General features: G+C 36.2%; 2 protein-coding genes across 9 annotated transcripts in view; one reads left to right on the forward strand and one right to left on the reverse strand.

The window, feature by feature from the left end:
- The window catches only part of LOC124353127 (receptor expression-enhancing protein 1-like), a 47,750-nt gene extending 44,208 nt beyond the window's left edge, over positions 1 to 3,542 (reverse strand). For 6 of the 7 annotated variants that reach the window (XR_006921569.1, XR_006921568.1, XM_046802973.1 and 3 more), the window contains exon 1: positions 3,384 to 3,542. Coding sequence is in view for 5 of the 7 variants with exons in the window: in XM_046802973.1 (XP_046658929.1) it covers positions 3,384 to 3,415 (32 nt within the window). In the remaining 2 variants the exon portion in view is untranslated. The remainder of the gene's footprint in view (positions 1 to 3,383) is intronic. The other variant, XM_046802976.1, reaches the window with a different exon arrangement.
- An 89-nt stretch (positions 3,543 to 3,631) lies between these two features.
- The window catches only part of LOC124353126 (lysine-specific demethylase 3A-like), a 281,811-nt gene continuing 260,244 nt past the window's right edge, over positions 3,632 to 25,198 (forward strand). The window contains exon 1 of one of the 2 annotated variants that reach the window (XM_046802970.1): positions 3,632 to 3,893. In XM_046802970.1, the coding sequence (XP_046658926.1) occupies positions 3,738 to 3,893 (156 nt within the window). In that variant the 5' untranslated portion in view covers positions 3,632 to 3,737. The remainder of the gene's footprint in view (positions 3,894 to 25,198) is intronic. The other variant, XM_046802971.1, reaches the window with a different exon arrangement.

Consider the following 25,198-nt stretch of genomic DNA (forward strand, 5'->3'; position numbering starts at 1 on the left):
TTCTCTTTTTTTCAAGACTGGAAGCCTTCTTTCACAATCAATAAACCTCATCTTACCCAAAGCAGCTGAAGCTAGATAGTTTTTCGGGAAATCTTCTGATAATGATATACATGAACCAAGTTTGGCTACAGTGTCCTTCGCTTACAATAGAAATCCTGAAGAACTGAGGTTCTTGTTGGAACTTAAGAAAATACTGAACCCTCATACATAATGGTGAAAGACCTCAAATTTAAGTACATTAACGGCACTCCTCAAATTCCAAGACACCCTCAAATTGTCAAAAAGCTAAAAGCTATTTACTTCCAATGGTTTAGCCAATCTTTGATAGCTTCGCCAATCCTTAACAACTTGCAAGCACGTCAATCAAATTTTTTCAAGACTAACTTTATAAGTAATCTAGTATTTCCAGAAGTGAGTTAGGCTTGTATAACTACCAAGTCTTTAGTAAAGACAGAGAACGTTTGATGTTAGTGAGAAAGAAAATGGTGACATTATTCTGATAGCAGTCTCTTTACACATAAAGTAGCTATGGTGAGAGTGGTTGATTCATGTGTTTCTGTGCACAGAGTTATCACCTATCATTTGGTCAGAGCACATTTTTATCTATCTCTATTTTACTGTCAGAAACTTCTCTTCTGTGACATATATATCCCACCCAAGAAACCTATTGCATGTTGTAAAGCTTTCACCGATGCTGTACAAGAAATACTAAATCTGTTCAATGCACAAAATTCTTCTATTTGGTGAATTTCATCTACCAGATTGGACTTCATCTAGTGCCCAACAAAATGGCTCTTCACAGAACTTATACAGTATTGCTACCATGTTTGGCCTAACTCATATTAACTCTAAATTAATACTATCTATTGAGGAGTAATATTAGATCTGATATTCTCCTCCATCTAAGAAGCCACGGTTTGCCATGACCTTAAACTCCTGCACATTCCTGAAGATGAGCACCATCAAATAACACAAAAGGTTCTTTGGTACTATCCGCGGAGGCCACTATTTTTGAAAGAGTTTTTCTTACCGGAAGACCTAAAAAAACTACATTATTACAAAGAACTGACCTTACTTAAGATATTGTGAAAATTATATGTCATTATGACGATCAGTTCTTGTTTTCTGCCTCCCACAACGAAGCAATGTAGGTGAGAAGGAGGCCACTCTGTCCCTGTCTTCTATTTGTTATTAGGCTATATAAGTAGGTAAGTACATACGTACCTATTTTAAATATAAAAAGTCAGTGAACGCTCGTATGATCTGAGCTTGAATTCTTTGAAGGATGTTTTCTTTTTTCGCCAGAAGTGCGGCATCACCAAAGTACTTTTTTGACTTCAGATTTCGTTCTAGATTGTCCAACTTTTCCAAATTCAGATCACATTGGTCGATCTAGTACGTGATCTGAGGTTGGGAAAGTACCAATCGGAAACGCCCCTGACTATCACTGCAAACTTCAGTGGTGCACATGACAAAAAAAAAAAAAAAGAAAAACATCCCTCGAGATACTACCCAAATTCAAGTTCAGATCATGTGAGCGCTCAATAAAGATTGACGTTAAGTTTGGTACTACTAGTAACATATTTAGCCTACGATAACCTATTTATATAGGAACACCTGGAGACTTATATAACATAGGAACAGAGCTGTCTCCTCACCGACATCGCTTCCTTTTGAGAGGCAGAAAACAAGAACCAATCGTCATAATGACAGGTAATTTGTACAGTGAATCAAACAATGTCTGTTCCCGGTGAGAAAAACTCCAAAAATAGTGGCCTCTGGATAGTACCAAAGTACCAATACAAATTCTCTAGCTTACTACTTTTTGTTATTTTTAGTTGTATTTAATAAACATAGGTAGTTTTAATTCATCTGCATAAATATTTAAAATTGTGAACACACAATCCAAGGTTTATTACACATCAATGACTGATTTTTAATTTTGCCAAAAGGCATAAATTCACAAAAACCATTGGAACATGGAACACCTGTAGGCTAATACTAGAATTATAGTTAAGGAACCTACATAACAAATATTTTAATAGGTCTGTGTATCTCAAATACAAATATATCAAAATTAACAAGGTTGAATTATTATTTGTCAGTTCATGGTAGGCTACTTAGTTTGGACTAGGCCTAGCGATGCGTGATTGAGAGAGGTTACAATAAAATTTTTTTTTACTGTCAGAACTTTTAAAATGCATCTCGAATGATCAACCTGCATTGAAAATGTTAAAAGAAATGCACATTTAAAAAAGTTATCAGCTACCTGATTTGTTTAATGCAATCACTGAATTAATTAATGCATTTAGATATTAAACACAGTTTTTATGTTTTATCAGTGTAGTATTTACATTTCTGAACACTAAAATTCTCATGCTACGATCAAATCAATTCCAACAACAAACAATTTTCATATGAGTCAAGTTGGTTTTATTTAACAAACCGAGTATGTTTCACCACATTAACTGAAGTTTCAACGATGCTACTTGAATAGTTGGTTAATATGGTGAACAATAAAAACAGTAGGCCTAGTTTTTTTCCCTGAGCATCTGTATACAGGGGCGTAGGCATCCTTTAGTAAATTTTGTTATGTACGGTACAGTTGTTGGCATTATGGCATTAAAAGAGTAGTCTAAATAAAAGCGTATTTTAAAGTTATCATAACCCGTTTAATAATTTACCAGGGTACTGAAATTGATACGATATTAGGTGAAAAATATTCAAGGGCATAAGAATCCATCTATAAACGTCATTAGGTTAAATATTGATTCATTGTACGAGAACGGAATCGGAACAACTCCAGAGACTAGGAGTTACCAGAAGGTCTCACTACTATCTCTTTCATACCAAAATATAATTAAACTCAACCATTTATAATAGGCTATAAAATGTCCAATACTAATATAAGGTAGGCATAACATTATTTTATAACAGATATCCAATGCTGTTACTGTATATCTTGTAAGCCTAAATTAATCATCAGTTTAAAAATATTATCTAGCCTAACATCAGCCCATCAAAAAGGTTCTCTAACACCGTTCTAGCTTTCAATCAGAATTCTAAAGATATAAGATCCTCCAGTCCCTAGACAAGATTCCTGTCTTAGAATAGAGCAAGCTACAGTAACGAACAAGCCATAGTTTCAAATTCAATACCATATTGGACTCCCTCTGGACCGTGCTGTTAAATTTATTGTTGAAAACTACAATTAATTAACTTATGGCACTTATGATTGAAATGATTCATCCAAAATATAGAAACATTCAATTGAATATGAAAATATATTTTTAACTCGTAGCAACAGGCAAACAATGGAAGAACTCAGATTGTAGTATTTAAAACTTTCTACATTAAATTATTAGTTTTAATTATATACTTACATTATTAAACGTGATACTATAGCTGATAACATTATTTTTATGCATTAATTTGAGTAAACATTAAAAATCACAGAACCAAAAGTGTTAAGAACAAGAGCACCACTCCAATCACTATCGAACAGCCATCTTTGAACAAGTAGTGACGCAACGATTGTTTTGGTCACGTGATCTGGAACTACTTTTACAGTCCTGCTGAGCGGAGTTCGATGTAGGTCTTCGTGCACCGGCTGCACAGTGTTTTCACAAGTATCAAGGCGCGGGACGTGGTGGTGTACTAGTGTCAAATGTGTTGTGTTGATAAAGTTTGACATTTGTGGAGTTTTGTGAATTGAATATGTCAATAAAGTGTAAATAATGGCTTGCAGATATAGAGATGAAATAGTGGGAAAACGATTTTTGTCTGTTAGTGGTTTTAATAAGTTAAAATTGTCAAAAATAAGTGAGTGGGGATGGAGAGCAGGAGTTATACGTGCTGCAAGTCATAAGGATAACAAACACAAGGATTTACAGGTAGGATTAATAATTTATATGCCCAAAATATTCGGAAAATATAAGTTAAGGGTCTTTATATAATAATAAACAATGAAAAATAACCTTTAGAAAGTTCTAACATAGATTTATGAATATTATTATAAATAATAATTTATTGTCATATTTAGTTGGTTGTAACGTAATGTCATTATTTTGTGTTAAATTATATTTTCAGCTGTAGTGTTTTGAAATAACTTTCCAAGTTAGATTATGAAGTGTGTACAGAACCAATCAGACTTTGTCAAATTGTGATAGTGAGCTTCCCAGTTCATTAGCCTAACTGATGTAATATTTAATAATTACAAATCAACAGTTAAATTTCACAGACTATATTGTGTAAGTTTGCAGCTTCTCTATGTAAATTATTCATCATAACTGGGTTTTGAATACTGCACGTAGCTATGATACAGTCCTTCTTGACTTTCTATAGTGTTTGCTTGAACAAGTATTTCTGATTTCACCAAATCGGTCCAATGAAATGTAACTGTGCTTTTGTAACACTGTAAAGTCAACCCGTAGAGAGTGTGCAAGGGAAATAAGAAAGATAACACATTTTTACTTGGTTATGTTTAGAAATGGTCAAATTATTACGTATTAAAGAAAAAGTTTAGTTGTGATTTGAAATTGTGATCAAACCACTACTAGGCCTAAGTAACAGTTTGTTATACGTTTGTAGAATAATAAAGCCTGAATCATACTATACTGTAAAGTGAATACCAATGCCAAAATTAAATTTATGTCTAAGAGAAATGTAAGAGTGGTGACAGTTACGCGTTTAAATGGAATGAATTAGGTCAGCGACCCAGGGCTTGCATGCAGGTGCAGGGAGGGTTCTGAACAGGTGGCAGGTCGTATGGAGGGAACCCCCGCTTCACGTTTTGTCACGTAGGCACAATGCCCTGTCCTGTGTAAACCTGTCATTTTGATGACGCATTCTATTTTGAACCGATACGTACTATATTCTCGTGTCGAAACAAAAATGCTCTTTTTACTCACCCGTAACTTTCAACATACTTTTTTTACTATAGTCTTCTGTATTATTTTGGCAATAAATAAGTAACTTAGGCTAGATTATCCCAATTAATAAATTCTCTATTACACTTAACCTATTCTTTAATATTACAGATTTTACTATTGCCTCGGTGGCATCTACTCAATTCCCGCCATAAACATGCTATTTATATTTTTTACTATAGTCTTCTGTATTATTTTGGCAATAAATAAGTAACTTAGGCTAGATTATGCCAATTAATAAATTGTCTATTACAACTTAACCTATTCTTTAATATTACAGATTTTACTATTGCCTCGGTGGCATCTACTCAATTCCCGCCATAAACATGCTATTTATATAAGTCCGGTATTGCTGTCTCTTATCCAGAAATAAACATTCCTAGAAAGTCACTTCTTAAGAATAAATATAAATAACCCGTTTCAGAGTAATCTGATTGAATTGGTAACTTATTTTTGGGCTGCTTTTACTGCAGCGATTCGAAATTTATTATAGTTCAGTTTTTCTTATCTAACGTGGGCCGATCGTTATACTTACATGGCCCTGCAGTTTTTCATTAATTTGAAATAATAATATAATATGGGTATTTTTAGAGATCTAATTATTTTCTTATAATATTGTGTATAGTTGACACAATCACAAAAATAACCATAAAAAATTATAAGAGAATACGGTATGTAAACCAAGTAAAAGAGTGATATACATTTTTTTCTTGTTTTTAATACAGAGAACTAACAGTTTTTAATACTTTATATATTCGTTAAACGTATCAAAGGAACGTTACTGTTGTGAGCAAAATATCGAAGTTTATTTGTAGAATTCCAGGGGCTTGATAAGTTTGGACATTTAAGTTTCATAGAGAATAGCTTTGAACCTTGATGTACGAGTATTAATAGGGTAGTAGGGGTAGTAGGAGTATAGGTTACGTGTTATTTTTCTACACATCGAGGTAATGTAAAGGTGGTGTAGGCAATTTGGAATAAAATTGTAAACCTACATTTACACACTGTATGTTTTACGGTGTATTTTCAAATGCAAATTGTAGTAGGTGGAAACGATACAAGTACCAACTCAATCTATAGGTCAAAACTACCGGTAACTGTGCATCCAAAATCAAGGGAAAATACCACTATCTAATCAAATAGTAAGTGTAATTAAATTAATTAATTTATCAGTTGTTTGTATATACAATCTTTAACACATTTAGATTTAATAAGACGATATGTACAAATAAACATATTTAACACATTTTGACGTGTTATTATAGTTTAATGTTTGTTGGCCTAATGTTTTGACAAAATATGAAAAATAAGGACTTAAAATCAAAAACATCAAAATGTTTTTCGTAAAATAAATATTTGGTCTCTCTACTCACTTACTTGATACATATATTATAATGATGAAAAATGTCCATTTAGCAACATTTTAAACGTGTCAGTTAATGCACCAATCGAATCCACACCAATATGTGCCTCTTTGTATGCTTGAGTATGTTTACTAGCAGTTACCCGCGGCTTTGCACGCAATTTCGTAGGCTTTACACGTGTTTAGCACTTCTGGTTCGAGTGAATGAGATAGGCTATATCCAAAGCCAATGTTGAATTTGCCTTCTTTGTTGCCACAATCGAGTAAATCTGCCAAAAATTTTATATATATTAACTTATCTTCTTATTTTTGTTCCATTGTTGATTTTGCCTTATTTTCCGTTCAAGAAAGTATATTATACTGTACGTGCACAGGCCTGAGAAGCCTATTTCTGTCAAAAGACAACTAAGATAGGTTTTGTAACAAGTCTTTACATTTACAGTAAAAGTTAGGTGGTAACTTTGCATATTTTATATCTGCATTACCGTACTGACCAAGCACTGCTTACTTAATATTTGCTAAAATGTACAGTTAAAAGTATATTTTCATTAAAACGTTTAATTTTTTTTATCTGGATATTTTCTTAATTTGTGCTCACCAGTAAAAGGGTGAAAAAGGAAGTATTTTTTAGTAGTATCAAGCTTACTCTATGCTTTCTTATCATAAATGTAAACGAACTGAAAATAGTTGTTAAATTAATTAAACCTATGGTTGTGCTGTCATAAAACAATGTTTACATCGAACATTTTATTACATTTAACAAGCTCTTTCAATTAATAGCAACTTTAGAGGCCAAGATGGGATTTTTCGAAACGTCAGAGACAAGTGGGCGTAACCCGAAGGATTTTCAAAATAAGAATAGGCCTAAGCCTATATGTTAACCAGGCCTCTAAGAATGTCCATGTAAAGTTTCAGTACGATCGGTTAAATAGTTTACGCGGGAAAACGTAACAAATAAACAAACTCAATTTCGCGTTTATATTATATATATTTTGTGTAATTATATATAATATAATTACACCTTATTATATATAAGGTGTGATTAATATATTTTTTTCTCTTAAAAATGTGTTATCAGAACGAAGAATTTTTTAATGTTGAATCTTCATTTTTTTCCCGTATGCAGAATATCTACCTAAGTATTTACTTAGAAGGCATCTTCAAGACCGGAATAATTTAAATCTAATCATTTCATATATGAAATAAAATTTCAAACAGACTTGTTTATTAAATAGGGTACGTACTTTGGTATTGGTCTGAGGTCACTCTGTCCCTATCTACTATTTGTTATTAGGATATATATATAAGTACATGTAGGTAAATACATACGTGAGTTATATAAATATAAAAAGTTAAAGTTAACTTTTACAAGCGTTCACGTGATCTGAGCTTGAAATTTATGTACTACCTCGAGGGATGTTTTTTTTTTTTTTTTTTTCGCTAAAAGTGCGGGAAAGCGCCACCGAAGCTCGCACAGATGGCCAGGGGCATTTTCAATCGGTACTTTCCCGACGATCTGGAACGTTATCCCAGATAAAAAAATATTCAAAAGATTTTTACCGCTAGTAAAAAAATGTACACCATTTCAGTAGGAAATTCTCTTTAAAGGGGTTTATTTTTTATACCATATATAGAAGGGAAGGGAGCAAAGGCTATCCAACTAGACATTCAACAGAATTCGCGAGCACTACGCTAGGTCTGGCCCTCGGATCGTGCTATGAATACTTGTACTAGCAATACTTCTACGGTGCACCTATTTCTATGGGAAGAGGGAGGAGTTTCAGTCCTGAACATCCTGCACGATAATTGTAATTTCAGATGATCTCAGACCATAAAATTCGTGTTTTTGAAAATAAAAAATAATGTGAATACAAAAAAAAAATACTTCAATATTATACAATTCATTTTTAGGTTGAATATGAATATAATACCTACTTACTTAGTTTTAAATTTACATTAATAACTTTTTTTAATGAAAATTTTGCGTTGTCTCTATGATATAGTTTTATTATTATTATCATCGGTATTTCTCTTAAAATTTTAAATTTAATACTATTCTATAAGTATAGGGATCATACACAAGTAATAAGCTATTAATTGTTAAGATGGTGTCCACAGAATATAACCTTCCTATTTTGGGAGATGTCAGGTACCTAGGCTATATTCATTGTTTAAAGTTATTATTCACGAAGGATGATTTGTAAGATAACAGGAAATGGTCATTTACAATCGTTATATGTTAAAAGGAAAGAAACATTTCGAGGGCTGGTATCTGTTCTCTTTCTCGTGTGTCAAATTTTAAAACACCTTTTTACGTGTTTAGTGTATGGTTTAAATGATGAAAACAGATACCATTCTTGGTAATGTCGTGTTTCTGTTATTGTACCACAAGGATGGCAAATGTTCGTAATCCTGTTAATAATTTCATATGAAACACGTGCTACTTAAAAAGCTAAAAAATGCAAATATTCCTACAGAAATTACCTACTGCCATACAAATTGTGTCTACCTTTTTCTTATTGTTACTGCGTGTACATAGATGAAACAACACATTTACATTGAACAGTTAAACTGCAGTGAACTGGCTGTGAACACTTTTGTTGTTTGAAAGTAAATTAATAACTTCGTTTCAGTAGTGTCTAATTATAATGTTAACGTAATCCTAATTATGTTATAAATGTGAAAGTGCCTTTGTTTGTTTGCTTTGTTTTCACGTGGAAACTACTCAACCGATTGTACTGAAATTTTACATGGACATTCTTGCGGTTCCTGGGACGGATATAGGCATATTCTTATTTCGAAAATGCCCCACTGGTCTTTAAAGTAACGAACAATCCCATCTTGGTCTCTAAAGTTGTGTAATATTAATTGAATGAGCCTGTCAGATGTAATCAACTGTTCTGTGTAACATAGGTTTATTATTTTCAATTTGTATACATTTATAGTGAGTACATTTTCTAATAAGTAACCATGATTTTAACGCAGTTATAGATTTCAGCGATTAGGTAAGCACAAATCTTCTTTAGAAAATGTCCTAAAACTTAAGAAGGTCAGAATTTGAATCCGAAGACTCCCATTGAAACAGTCGACAAGAGCTATGCTAGATGAAATTTCGCTGGACTATTATTTTGAACTAATATATCAATTCCAGCTCTAGTTGTTGTAAAATATGAAAAAAAACTTTTACTATAAATGTACAAACTGATATAAAACCCATTTTAGTTCTCTTTTGACAGAAGTAGGCTTCTGAGATCTGTGCTATATATGTTCTTGATCGGGAAACAAAACAACATCAACTAGGGAACAAAAATACAAAGAACGAAGTATATTACAATGACCATAATTATAAACTTTTTGTCGAATTTTTTATCTTAACGCAAACTAAAAAATTGGTATCGGTAACAAAATTCACTCGAACCAGCAGTGGTCATACATGTGCAAACCACACAGTGGGTAACTGCTAGCAATGCATATATAAGAGACAATGAAGTCAAGACAATGAACTTTTATTATACATTTAAAGATTGTTACTAAACCTATAAAAAATAAAAACTGTGTACGTGTAAATATGTACGATTAGGCGCTATAAAACAATCTACTAGAATACACGAATGAATGAAGGGTCATGTAACCTACCAAAAACCTTTCCTAGTAGACAAAAATCACCTGTTTATTAAGATTTATAGCTATAAAACGACCTGCTAGAATACACGAATGAATGAAGGGTCATGTAACCTACCAAAAACCTTTCCTAGTAGACAAAAATCACCTGTTTATTAACGATTTATAGCTATAAAACAACCTGCTAGAATACACGAATGAATGAAGGGTCATGTAACCTACCAAAAACCTTTCCTAGTAGACAAAAATCACCTGTTTATTAAGATTTATAGCTATAAAACGACCTGCTAGAATACACGAATGAATGAAGGGTCATGTAACCTACCAAAAACCTTTCCTAGTAGACAAAAATCACCTGTTTATTACGATTTATAGCTATAAAACAACCTGCTAGAATACACGAATGAATGAAGGGTCATGTAACCTACCAAAAACCTTTCCTAGTAGACAAAAATCACCTGTTTATTAAGATTTATAGCTATAAAACAACCTGCTAGAATACACGAATGAATGAAGGGTCATGTAACCTACCAAAAACCTTTCCTAGTAGACAAAAATCACCTGTTTATTAAGATTTATAGCTATAAAACAACCTGCTAGAATACACGAATGAATGAAGGGTCATGTAACCTACCAAAAACCTTTCCTAGTAGACAAAAATCACCTGTTTATTAAGATTTATAGCTATAAAACAACCTGCTAGAATACACGAATGAATGAAGGGTCATGTAACCTACCAAAAACCTTTCCTAGTAGACAAAAATCACCTGTTTATTAAGATTTATAGCTATAAAACAACCTGCTAGAATACACGAATGAATGAAGGGTCATGTAACCTACCAAAAACCTTTCCTAGTAGACAAAAATCACCTGTTTATTACGATTTATAGCTATAAAACAACCTGCTAGAATACACGAATGAATGAAGGGTCATGTAACCTACCAAAAACCTTTCCTAGTAGACAAAAATCACCTGTTTATTAAGATTTATAGCTATAAAACAACCTGCTAGAATACACGAATGAATGAAGGGTCATGTAACCTACCAAAAACCTTTCCTAGTAGACAAAAATCACCTGTTTATTAAGATTTATAGCTATAAAACAACCTGCTAGAATACACGAATGAATGAAGGGTCATGTAACCTACCAAAAACCTTTCCTAGTAGACAAAAATCACCTGTTTATTAAGATTTATAGCTATAAAACAACCTGCTAGAATACACGAATGAATGAAGGGTCATGTAACCTACCAAAAACCTTTCCTAGTAGACAAAAATCACCTGTTTATTAAGATTTATAGCTATAAAACAACCTGCTAGAATACACGAATGAATGAAGGGTCATGTAACCTACCAAAAACCTTTCCTAGTAGACAAAAATCACCTGTTTATTAAGATTTATAGCTATAAAACAACCTGCTAGAATACACGAATGAATGAAGGGTCATGTAATCTCCCAACAACCTTTCCTAGGCAGAGACAAGAATCACATCTGTTAATTACGATATTTTGCTATAAAACAACCTGCTAGAATACACGAATGAAGGGTCATGTAACCTACCAAAAACCTTTCCTACTAGACAAAAATCAGCTGTTTATTACGATTTATATTTATAAAACAACCTGCTAGAATACACGAATGAATGAAGGGTCATGTAACCTACCAAAAACCTTTCCTAGTAGACAAAAATCACCTGTTTATTAAGATTTATAGCTATAAAACAACCTGCTAGAATACACGAATGAATGAAGGGTCATGTAACCTACAAAAAACCTTTCCTAGCAGACAAAAATCACCTGTTTATTAAGATTTTTAGCTATAAAACAACCTGCTAGAATACACGAATGAAAGGTCATGTAACCTACCAAAAACCTTTTCCTAGGTAGACAAAAATCACCTGTTTATTAAGATTTATAGCTATAAAACAACCTGCTAGAATACACGAATGAATGAAGGGTCATGTAACCTCCCAAAAACCTTTCCTAGGCTAGACAAAAAATCACATCTGTTTAATTACGATATTATAGCTATAAAACAACCTGCTAGAATACACGAATGAATGGAGTCATGTAACCTCCCAACAACCTTTCCTAGGCAGAGACAAGAATCACATCTGTTTAATTACGATATTTTGCTATAAAACAACCTGCTAGAATACACGAATGAATGGAGTCATGTAACCTCCCAACAAACCTTTCCTAGGCAGACAAGATAACCTGTTAATTACGATAGCTATAAAACAACCTGCTAGAATACACGAATGAATGAAGGGTCATGTAACCTCAACAAAAACCTTTCCTACAGACATCAACCTGTTAATTACGATTTTCGCTATAAAACAACCTGCTAGAATACACACGAATGAAGGGTCATGTAACCTACCAAAAACCTTTCCTAGCTAGACAAAAATCACCTGTTTATTACGATTTATAGCTATAAAACAACCTGCTAGAATACACGAATGAATGAAGGGTCATGTAACCTCCCAACACCCTTTCCTAGGCTGAGACAAGAATCACATCTGTTAATTACGATATTTCGCTATAAAACAACCTGCTAGAATACACGAATGAATGGATTCATGTAACCTCCCAACCTTTCCTAGGCAGACAACATATAACCTGTTTATTACGATATCCGCTATAAAACGAACTGCTAGAATACACGGGGTGGATGAAGAGTCATGTAACCTCCCAAAAACCCTTTCCTTTCCTAGGTAGAGACAAAAATAACCTGTTAATTACGATATTTTGCTATAAAACAACCTGCTAGAATACACGAATGAAGGAGTCATGTAACCTCCCAACAACCTTTCCTAGGCAGAGACAACAAATCACACCTGTTTAATTACGATATTTTGCTATAAAACAACCTGATAGAATACACGAATGAATGAAGGGTCATGTAACCTACCAAAAACCTTTCCTACTAGACAAAAATCAGCTGTTTATTACGATTTATAGCTATAAAACAACCTGCTAGAATACACGAATGAATGAAGAATCATGTAACCTACCAACAACCTTTCCTAGGCAGAGACAAGAATCACATCTGTTAATTACGATATTTCGCTATAAAACAATCTGATAGAAAACACGAATGAATGGAGTCATGTAACCTCCAAACACCCTTTCCTAGGCAGAGTCAAAGATCACATCTGTTAATTACGATATTTCGCTATAAAAAAACCTGCTAGAATACACGAATGAATGGAGTCATGTAACCTCCCAACACCCTTTCCTAGGTAGAGACAAAGATCACCTGTTAATTACGATATTTCGCTATAAAACAACCTGCTAGAATACACGAATGAATGGATTCATGTAACCTCCCAACCTTTCCTAGGCAGACAACATATAACCTGTTTATTACGATATCCGCTATAAATCGAACTGCTAGAATACAGGGGTGGATGAAGAGTCATGTAACCTCCCAACACCCTTTCCTAGGTAGAGACAAAAATCACACCTGTTGTTAATTACGATATTTCGCTATAAAACAACCTGCTAGAATACACGAATGAATGAAGTCATGCAACCTTCCAACAACCTTCCCTAGGCAGACAAAATATACTCTCTATATTACGATATACGGCTATAAAATGGACTACCAGCATACATGCGTGTATGAGGGTCTTCTAATCTCCCAAATACATTCTCTAGACAATACCGATATAACCCGTATATTGACGATAGTATTTGCCTTTAATGTAAAGTTCGGTTTTTGCATCTCTTCCAGTAGCATTAATGTGTCAGCGAGCACACATATGTATAATGTAATGTAAGAATATATCGACAAGCTTTTTGTATCCCATATTTGTTCAGTTACGTAAACTAAATTACGTAAACTAATTTACTACGTAAAAATCTAAAAAATCTAGTTAAAAGTGGAGGGGGCTATGAAACTCAGGAACGCATTGCTTGGAGTACCAGTACTTAGTGAATGACACATAGTAACATAACCAGGAAGTCCATTAATATACACATTAACAACGTCGATGGGGGTTTTGAAAATCTAGAGCGAACTCCGCCCAACCGCATTGCTTGGATGTACCTTTACGTATTGAACGACACATAGTAACATAACCAGAAGGCCATTAACAATCACAACATTAACAACGTCACTACGCTTTATGAAATCCTGGAACGAACTCCGCCCAACCGCATTGCTTGGATGTACCATTACGTATTGAATGACACATAGTAACATAACCAGAAGGCCATTAACAATCACAACATTAACAACGTCGATGGGGGTTTTCAAAATCTGGAGCGGACTCCGCCCAACCGCATTGCTTGGATGTACCATTACGTATTGAATGACACATAGTAACATAACCAGAAGGCCATTAACAATCACAACATTAACAACGTCACTACGCTTTATGAAATCCTGGAACGAACTCCGCCCAACCGCATTGCTTGGAGGTACCAGTACTTAGTGAATGACACATAGTAACATAACCAGAAGGCCATTAACAAATCACAACATTAACAACGTCGATGGGGGTTTTCAAAATCTGGAGCGGACTCCGCCCAACCGCATTGCTTGGATGTACCATTACGTATTGAACGACACATAGTAACATAACCAGAAGGCCATTAACAATCACAACATTAACAACGTCGATGGGGGTTTTCAAAATCTGGAGCGGACTCCGCCCAACCGCATTGCTTGGATGTACCTTTACGTATTGAACGACACATAGTAACATAACCAGAAGGCCATTAACAATCACAACATTAACAACGTCGATGGGGGTTTTCAAAATCTGGAGCGGACTCCGCCCAACCGCATTGCTTGGATGTACCATTACGTATTGAATGACACATAGTAACATAACCAGAAGGCCATTAACAATCACAACATTAACAACGTCGATGGGGGTTTTCAAAATCTGGAGCGGACTCCGCCCAACCGCATTGCTTGGATGTACCATTACGTATTGAATGACACATAGTAACATAACCAGAAGGCCATTAACAATCACAACATTAACAACGTCGATGGGGGTTTTCAAAATCTGGAGCGGACTCCGCCCAACCGCATTGCTTGGATGTACCATTACGTATTGAATGACACATAGTAACATAACCAGACAGCCATTAACAATCACAACATTAACAACGTCGCTACGCTTTATGAAATCCTGGAGAGAACTCCGCCCAACCGCATTGCTTGGATGTACCATTACGTATTGAATGACACATAGTAACATAACCAGAAGGCCATTAACAATCACAACATTAACAACGTCGATGGGGGTTTTCAAAATCTGGAGCGGACTCCGCCCAACCGCATTGCTTGGATGTACCATTACGTAGTCAGTGACACATAGCAACATAACCAGACAGCCATTAACAATAACAACATTAACAACGCCGCTGCGCGTTATGAAACCCTGGAGAGAACTCTGCCCAACCGTATTGCTTGGATGTACAAGTACGTAGTGAATGACACATAGTAACATAACCAGAAGGCCCATCAACATTCACAACATTAACAACGTCGCAGCGCGTTATGAAACCCTGGAGAGAACTCTGCCCAACCGCATTGCTTGGATGTACCAGTACGTTGTTTAAATTTAGCGAACGCCAGTCCAAAATAGATAGCAAACAGTGACCGCCCGCCTGATTCCAACTGGCCAGGCAGCAGCCAGTTTGAGTGCACTTTATGTTATTTCGACTCCGGAATCCCAGAGTCTTCACAGATGCAATTCTATTAGAATTATTAGAAGTAGTCGATTTTTCCGAAGTATAAAATGAATTCGGAATCTAGTACCCAGGTTGATAAAATCCATCTTGTAAGTCTATAAAAAAATAGAAGTATTGCTTCCGGACAGCAATCTGTCAAGGATCCGTCAGGGTCGTATCAAAATCGTGACGTTGTTTGTCTATCCGTGAAATTGAAAGATCCTGTATAGGATCTTGAAAATTGGTACATATGTTCTTCGTGGTCAAGGAAGAACTCTATTGAGTGTGTGGTTCAAAATAAAAGGTTAAATTCCAACATTTTTATATTAGTTATATGAGCAACCATGACACTGACTGACGGCCGTTAGATTATGTCAGGAACTTCGATACTCCGGTGCAACGGGCTAGTAAAATAATATTCTATGATGGAAGCATTTTGTTTATTTTTCACACCAGTCCATGGAGTTCTGTTTTCTCCCGAAATCGTGATGCGTTGCCTTGCCAGTGGAATTATACTAAGTAAACTGTAAGATCCTTTAAAATACCTTGGGACACCGGGCGTTTGAGTGACTTCTGTTATTCTCAGTATAGTGTACCACACTGTGTTGCAGACACATCTTGTTCAAGTGATCCATGTGTTCTTAATGTACAACAGAGTTTCGTCCAATCGTCGTTATCAGTGCGGTATCGTAATTTACGTACCAGCTGGATTTCGGAGAATAATGGACCCAAGAAGTCAGACGATGAATGAGGCAAGGATGTAGGAACCGGAAGGAGGTTGCCGTCTTGATATAGGGACGAAGAAACCTGAAGGAAGCTGTTGCCTTGATGTAAGGATCAGATTGGAAGAACAAGGGAAGAATTGTGTATTATAATAATAGGTGAAGTTCCAGTAAAACCACTTGTAAATGCTTTATTTTTATGTGTAAAGCCTCCATAGCATTCTAAAGAAGCATCCCTTAATGGTCTAACACGTAGGGAGTGTTTATGAAGGGTGTTTGACATGGCCAAAGAGCTTTTAAGATGTCTATACATATCCGAACATTGGTGAAGCTGTGAACCCTGATAAGTCTATTATCCAGATTAGTGTATTAAAATGTTTCGATAGTTGGGGTTTTCTAACTTAACTTCGTTTCCTCAGACCTTTCTTCTTGGGTCTTCAGACAACTCGGAATCAGGTGCGAGAGTAGATGTTTTGGCAGACTGCCAATTTCAGTGTCAAGTCAGCTAGGTTACCGCAGCAATACACAAAAATTGTAGATACTCCCGCTTCGTTGGGGGAGCTATATTCAGTAAACATATTTCAAATCTAACCTTACAGTAATCACAACCACCTATACCGATGAGTCGAGAAGGTAGGAAAGCTCTATCGTGATTGGCTTAAGCTTAATCAGTCATCAACCAATGTAGTTAATCATCGATCAGGATGGCTACTCCTTTTTGATGGCATTTTTCTTTGCTGTACTTATTTTCTTTATTGTTTATTTCGTAGGATTCTCTTATTATCCTTGGATATGAGAAGTTTTGCAAGTACTTTTATTTGGTAAAATTCTATTGTTAGAAGAACGTGCGTTTGTTTGACTAGTGCCAGATTTTGGAGCATGACATTACCCCGTCCAAGGTCTAGTCAGAACTGAAGAAGGTGGATAAAAACATCGGTTTGTACCTGGATTTTATAAAGAACCCTAAATATTTGTTGGCCATTTCTTATTTCTCATTATTATCACAGTTGTGTAAGTTGAGACCGCTTGATTACTCTTGGCGATCCCTGCGGATTTCAGGTAGGCTGAGACCTGCGGGTTTTCACGCTGTTGTGCTCTACAGTGGATTGCTCTTCTTTGGCATTGTTCATATTGGGTGTAAGCTTTGACAGATTGTAGAGATTGTATCTCATACGATCGTAGGGAAATCTCTACATGTCCACGTGATAGTGAAATAACTTATATACTTATGGGATAAGTGACGATGGGCTAGAGCATTCCAAGCTTCCGGGTGCTTCATGGATGGTTTCAAATCCAGAATCGTCCATGTCAGTAGTCCTAAACCCACTCCCGCATTAAAATGGGTGAATTCTGCTCTCTTCGTTGTCACAGGCTTAGATGGTGTTCAGATCGTTCCTGTTCGACTTCACTGCCTTCGTACTAAGTGCTGGTGGCTTTTCGATGAGTGTGTTTCTTTTTTTTAGGAGAAACCGATCGATCCCCTTTTATGCCTTATTTTGCCCGTCCTCATGGACCACTGGCTTGTGCGAGGATCTTATCAAACAGGAAGAGGGGGAGAGTCGTTACAGTACAAGGTCGATGGTACTGACAAAAAGTGCAAGGGTCACAGACAGGATTCGAACCTACGCTATCTCTAACTCAGACTCAGAGTCCAATGTCTTAGACCGCTCGGCCATCGGCACTCCCAAAGTGTTACACTACCCCATGAAGTTCCGGTGTGATACCACAGACACCGATGAAAGGCGCTGCAAGCCCAATATCCGCTGGAGAAGAGTGCTTTGGATGCTGCAAAATTATCCAAATATTGAGTGCTCTGACTGTTTGGACATTACAACTTTGAGACTAATATCGATCTTTGTGCGTGGAATCGGCTCGCCCAAATGACTTCCAAGATAACTCACATCTTTAGAGGAGTGAGAGCCAAATGACTGCAAGATATCACTGGAGCTCCAGGAGCTGCAAGGCTATTTGTTCACCAACAATACATGTTTACTGTGCTTAGTGTACAGTGGAATAAAATATGCTGTTGGCCTTTGGAGATCTCCCTCTGAGCCCATAAAAGTTGTAGGTAAACAACATAGAAATCTGCCTGTGACAAGTCATCCTCATGACGGAACTTCGCGGGGATATTTTGCATTCTTTTTCAATCGTGGCCTCCAGAACCAAAACCACCACCATCGGAACATACTGGGTGTCCAAAAAGTCTGGAAACACCTTAATATTTTGTTTATGAATGAACTTAGATTGTTAAATAAAGGTTTGCGTCCTCGCCGTAGTTACAGTTTGGGCAGTTTAGGTAACACGTTTTGCTATGGTAGGATGTCTGTCGAGGAAGTCGTGAAAATCTTATATGTAAGTATAGGTCGAGTTGTACCTCATTTTAAAGGTCTCTCTTAGGACAACACGTTGCTACAAATCCGACTGATGAAGGACTATCCGTTTTAAAATAGCTGCCTATCGAAGTTTGATTGACTAATGGTGCGGTAATGCAAGCCAAAGTGAATTATCCTAAGGCATTACGGTTTACACGTAATAATATTGATATCCTCTGATATATGATTGTTATTGTTATGAAATGGAAAGTAGATTGTGGAAAGGAAATTGAAATTTTATATCTATAAAGGGTCTTTCATTAGGCTCCCAATAATTTTTTTTCGATGTTGCATTGCTCGGGATTCTTCTCAGTCGAGTCATGAGGTTTTCTACTGATAGACACACTCCTCCTGGGCCTTCACGAGTATTGAAGCAGCAAACAACTTTTTCATAGCTTAAATTGTTTTTGGTTCAAAGATATTATTTTCTGTATAACCTCCAACTTTATGCCTGGATCCTACGCGCGCACTTGTTTTGTTCAGAATTTGTCACGCTTTCTTGTTGTTTACATTATACGTTGTGTATGACAAATTCCGGTATAATGTCATTGACTCAATTCAAAACATTATATTTTGTTCATGTGGGAGTTGAATTAATTACAAATGGTGGGTTAGCAGCGTCTCAATATTCTTCAAAAACTATTGTTTTACGCCATAATAAATATTTTCCCATCGTTTTTGTACACATTGCTGTGGAAGTTTTACAATATTAAACAATTTAATAGATTTTTCTTGAAGTTTGTTTTTGACGATGGAAGGATTGTGATGGAACAGGATTTCCGGACATTTGTCATTGTTCAGTGGTACAAAAAATCAGTAAGGCTACGTTTCGAGATCTTCAATCTAATCTCTTCTTCAGGTAAATAATTAACACTAACACATACAAACTAGGTTAAAATAAACGAATCATACTATAGCGTTGTGGCACGCGTAAGTCAGGAATCACAACCACCATGTTGTGTGTCAACTTCACTAACCCTAAATCATGCGCTTAATTAAACACTAAACACAACACTAACTATTAAAACTGAAAATTTCTTTTTCGTAACCTAGTCTGTAATTATGTGTTAGGTTAGTTATTTACCTGAAGAAGAGATCAGATTGCAGATCTCGAAACGTAGTGTTACTGATTTTTTGTTGTGTCACTGAACGATGTCAAAAGTCCGGAAAAATCCTGTTTCCTTCACAATTTAATAGTCGTTCAAGTAGTCCTGCGCGACCAGGGTGACCATAATTCCAACTTTAGGAGGACATGTCCTCCTTTTTAAGTATTGTCCTCCTGTCCTCCCGGCTTTTGAAAATTATGTAGAATGTCCGGCTTTTTGGCGAACTCTTAAGTGTTCAACAATAGTAGCATCACATTAAACACTTCTACCGATTTCCGAAGTCTTGAAGATATACCATGTTAGGTGATAGATAGCAGCGCACACGTAATGCCATGGCATGTGAACTGCTGTTAGATTCAGTTGTAGTATGTCGAGTGTTGTCTATAGTGTCACTGACTCACTGTTGTTTCTATCCGCTCAGCTGCACTGGCGCTACTACCCCTTGATTTTCTATTTATGTATTATGAAATGACAGGTTAATTTAGTTTTAATTCGTTATATATTTTTTCAACTAGTTAATGCCAAAATTATTACACGAACTTTATTTTTTACATCATTCCAAAAATTTAGGTTCGGATCAGTTCTTGATTTTGAAAAAGAAAACTTCTAACAATAAATTATTCTTTATAATACTGTAAATTTTTATATAATACGTTATATATTTTTCAACGAATTAATTCCACAATAATTATTACACAAAATTTATTTTTATCGCAATACTAAAAATTTGGGTTTAGCTCAGTTCTTAATTTTGATAAAGAAAAATTCGATTAGTATCGTAGTATAAATTTTATGCAAAATATCCTCAATACTTTTACTCATTAATATGTACTTTAATAATATTTCATTTTTCGATTTGTTTGTCAAAACTAATCCAATTTGAGCGTTTTAATTTGCATTACAATATGCTCCAATACAATACCAATTTGTATTGTGCATTTTTCTAATAATGTGTAAACAAATGTTTTTTCGGAATATTTAATTCCTTTTTGCTTTAATTTCCTCCTTTTTCACCCTCAAAAGTCCTCCTTTTAGGAATTTTGCTTGGTCACCCCCTGTGCACGACAAGAAAAGCTGTGTTACGTTACAATACACCATCCCTCTGAGGCCCTTCTGTCGCCTCAGTTCCGCCAGACTTCCGCTAACAACAGACACGTTTCTCGGTCGAGCTCGAGCTGACGACGGAGAGCAGACCACTCTCTGTCAGATGATGTAACACCTTCCATTATCTCTGCTGTCGTTACGTAACATCGGCGCCGCTTCGTCCATCCAGTTGGACTCTGTTGCGGGGGAAATATGTACAGTGTAGTGTAGTACAGTACAGGCGAAAATGTAATCAGTTGTTTGTACTGTGTGTCAGGGTCCGTATGTTGATGATGATTCATCCACATTTTTTACTGCCTTTAAGAAATCTATTGACGAAATAAAGTATGGTTTCAAGATTGTGGCAATTCATTTCCATCCTCATCCTAGATGCACTGTTCAGTTTTCATCTTGGAAATTCGGTAAAATTCTGCGTCCACTAGCCTTTAAGAAATCTATTGACGAAATAAAGTATGGTTTCAAGATTGTGGCAATTCATTTCCATCCTCATCCTAGATGCACTGTTCGGTTTCCATCTAGGAAATTCGGTAAAATTCTGCGTTCGCTAGCCTTTAAGAAATCTATTGACGAAATAAAGTATGGTTTCAAGATTGTGGCAATTCATTTCCATCCTCATCCTAGATGCACTGTTCGGTTTCCATCTAGGAAATTCGGTAAAATTCTGCGTTCCACTAGCCTTTAAGAAATCTATTGACGAAATAAAGTATGGTTTCAAGATTGTGGCAATTCGTTTCCATCCTCATCCTAGATGCACTAGATGCACTGTTCGGTTTCCATCTAGGAAATTCGGTAAAATTCTGCGCGCTAGCCTTTAAGAAATCTATTGACGAAATAAAGTATGGTTTCAAGATTGTGGCAATTCATTTCCATCCTCATCCTAGATGTACCGGTCAGTTTTCATCTTGGAAATTCGGTAAAATTCTGCGTCCACTAGCCTTTAAGAAATCTATTGACGAAATAAAGAATGGTTTCAAGATTGTGGCAATTCATTTCCATCCTCATCCTAGATGCACTGTTCAGTTTCCATCTAGGAAATTCGGTAAAATTCTGCATCCACTGTGCAGCACCTCCAGTTTTAGAGCGTTGGACTTTATCCTGTTACACGTAATTTGTAACAATTCTGGGCTTTTCAAAATTCTAGTGGTACGTCATCGTCGTTGCCATCTTTAAAAGTGCCGTTTCAAAATATAACGAAAGGTTTGGATTAATTACGCTTAACTGTGAAATAAACCACATCTTGTGTCTCTCTCTCGGTGAACAGGCATTACTGCGGTGAATATATATTTTTGGCGCCAACGAACAGATTATGCAGAAGTATGTGAAGATTTCCATTAAAAATTAGAAAATGGTTGAAAACCTCGTGAGACAAGTACTTTTATTGCTTATGGGTCTTAAAATCGGTCAACGTATTATCAGAGTAGAGAAGTGTCGGCAGCCCAAGATTTGGTGGAGGTCGTAATGGGAGAGTATAAAAATAATTTAAAACGTGAATTGATTTTTTCAGATGTATTTTTCGTAGATTAACAGAATTAAATAATTTTTACATAATCACCAGACAACTCTTGGTTAAAGGATTAAATTGAACCTTCAAGAAGCCGTAAATGGTTAGCTGACTCCAATTTAACTTCTATTTACGAGTCTCACGTTTGGTTTTAAGTATATAAAAAATAAGAAAAATATGAATAGAGGAAAACGTATCATTTTATATTTTAACCCTTTTGATACCCTCTTATTTCGAACCCCACCAAAACTAGCGTGGGAAAATTTTTCTATCGTTTTCAAGAACAACAGGTTTTGTTCTTAAACAATACAAATTGGGTCTCCGCTCCTGGACTTTACAATGGAGTAAGGTCACAGAGTGTGTCTGTCCACTGAATGTTTGGGGATTCGTAAATTGTGACAAACCACGAGTTTCTAGTTTCAACCACTTTCACACTGTGATAACTATGTCACCATCAGAGTCTCTGTGGCAGTGTAATTTGTCGATGTCCAGATATGTTGACACACCATAGACTCCGTGACCGATACAGTCTATAACCGTATATCCAGCAATGGTTACACTTTCACACTACGATAACTATCCAGCCTGATATTTTGTCGATGTCCAGATATGTTGACACACCATAGACTCCGTGACCGATACAGTCTATAACCGTATATCCAGCAATGGTTACACTTTCACACTACGATAACTATCCAGCCTGATATTTTGTCGATGTCCAGATATGTTGACACACCATAGACTCCGTGACCGATACAGTCTATAAACCGTATATCCAGCAATGGTTACACTTTCACACTACGATAACTATCCAGCCTGATATTTTGTCGATGTCCAGATATGTTGACACACCATAGACTCCGTGACCGATACAGTCTATAACGTCCAGCAATGGTCACACTACGATAACTATCCAGCCTGATATTTTGTCGATGTCCAGATATGTTGACACACATAGACTCCGTGACCGATACAGTCTATAACTGATATATCCAGCAAATTACACTTACACTCGATAACTATCCAGCCTGATCTTGATATTTTGTCGATGTCCAGATATGTTGACACACCATAGACTCCGTGACCGATACAGTCTATAACCGTATATATCCAGCAATGGTTACACTTTCACACTACGATAACTATCCAGCCTGATATTTTGTCGATGTCCAGATATGTTGACACACCATAGACTCCGTGACCGATACAGTCTATAACCGTATATCCAGCAATGGTTACACTTTCACACTACGATAACTATCCAGCCTGATATTTTGTCGATGTCCAGATATGTTGACACACCATAGACTCCGTGACCGATACAGTCTATAACCGTATATCCAGCAATGGTTACACTTTCACACTACGATAACTATCCAGCCTGATATTTTGTCGATGTCCAGATATGTTGACACACCATAGACTCCGTGACCGATACAGTCTATAACCGTATATCCAGCAATGGTTACACTTTCACACTACGATAACTATCCAGCCTGATATTTTGTCGATGTCCAGATATGTTGACACACCATAGACTCCGTGACCGATACAGTCTATAACCGTATATCCAGCAATGGTTACACTTTCACACTACGATAACTATCCAGCCTGATATTTTGTCGATGTCCAGATATGTTGACACACCATAGACTCCGTGACCGATACAGTCTATAACCGTATATCCAGCAATGGTTACACTTTCACACTACGATAACTATCCAGCCTGATATTTTGTCGATGTCCAGATATGTTGACACACCATAGACTCCGTGACCGATACAGTCTATAACCGTATATCCAGCAATGGTTACACTTTCACACTACGATAACTATCCAGCCTGATATTTTGTCGATGTCCAGATATGTTGACACACCATAGACTCCGTGACCGATACAGTCTATAACCGTATATATCCAGCAATGGTTACACTTTCACACTACGATAACTATCCAGCCTGATATTTTGTCGATGTCCAGATATGTTGACACACCATAGACTCCGTGACCGATACAGTCTATAACCGTATATCCAGCAATGGTTACACTTTCACACTACGATAACTATCCAGCCTGATATTTTGTCGATGTCCAGATATGTTGACACACCATAGACTCCGTGACCGATACAGTCTATAACCGTATATCCAGCAATGGTTACACTTTCACACTACGATAACTATCCAGCCTGATATTTTGTCGATGTCCAGATATGTTGACACACCATAGACTCCGTGACCGATACAGTCTATAACCGTATATCCAGCAATGGTTACACTTTCACACTACGATAACTATCCAGCCTGATATTTTGTCGATGTCCAGATATGTTGACACACCATAGACTCCGTGACCGATACAGTCTATAACCGTATATCCAGCAATGGTTACACTTTCACACTACGATAACTATCCAGCCTGATATTTTGTCGATGTCCAGATATGTTGACACACCATAGACTCCGTGACCGATACAGTCTATAACCGTATATCCAGCAATGGTTACACTTTCACACTACGATAACTATCCAGCCTGATATTTTGTCGATGTCCAGATATGTTGACACACCATAGACTCCGTGACCGATACAGTCTATAACCGTATATCCAGCAATGGTTACACGTTTACACTACGATAACTATCCAGCCTGATATTTTGTCGATGTCCAGATATGTTGACACACCATAGACTCCGTGACCGATACAGTCTATAACCATATATCCAGCAATGGTTACACTTTCACACTACGATAACTATCCAGCCTGATATTTTGTCGATGTCCAGA

The sequence above is a fragment of the Homalodisca vitripennis genome, chromosome 1 (assembly GCF_021130785.1).
Source record: "Homalodisca vitripennis isolate AUS2020 chromosome 1, UT_GWSS_2.1, whole genome shotgun sequence".
NCBI lineage: Eukaryota > Metazoa > Arthropoda > Insecta > Hemiptera > Cicadellidae > Homalodisca > Homalodisca vitripennis.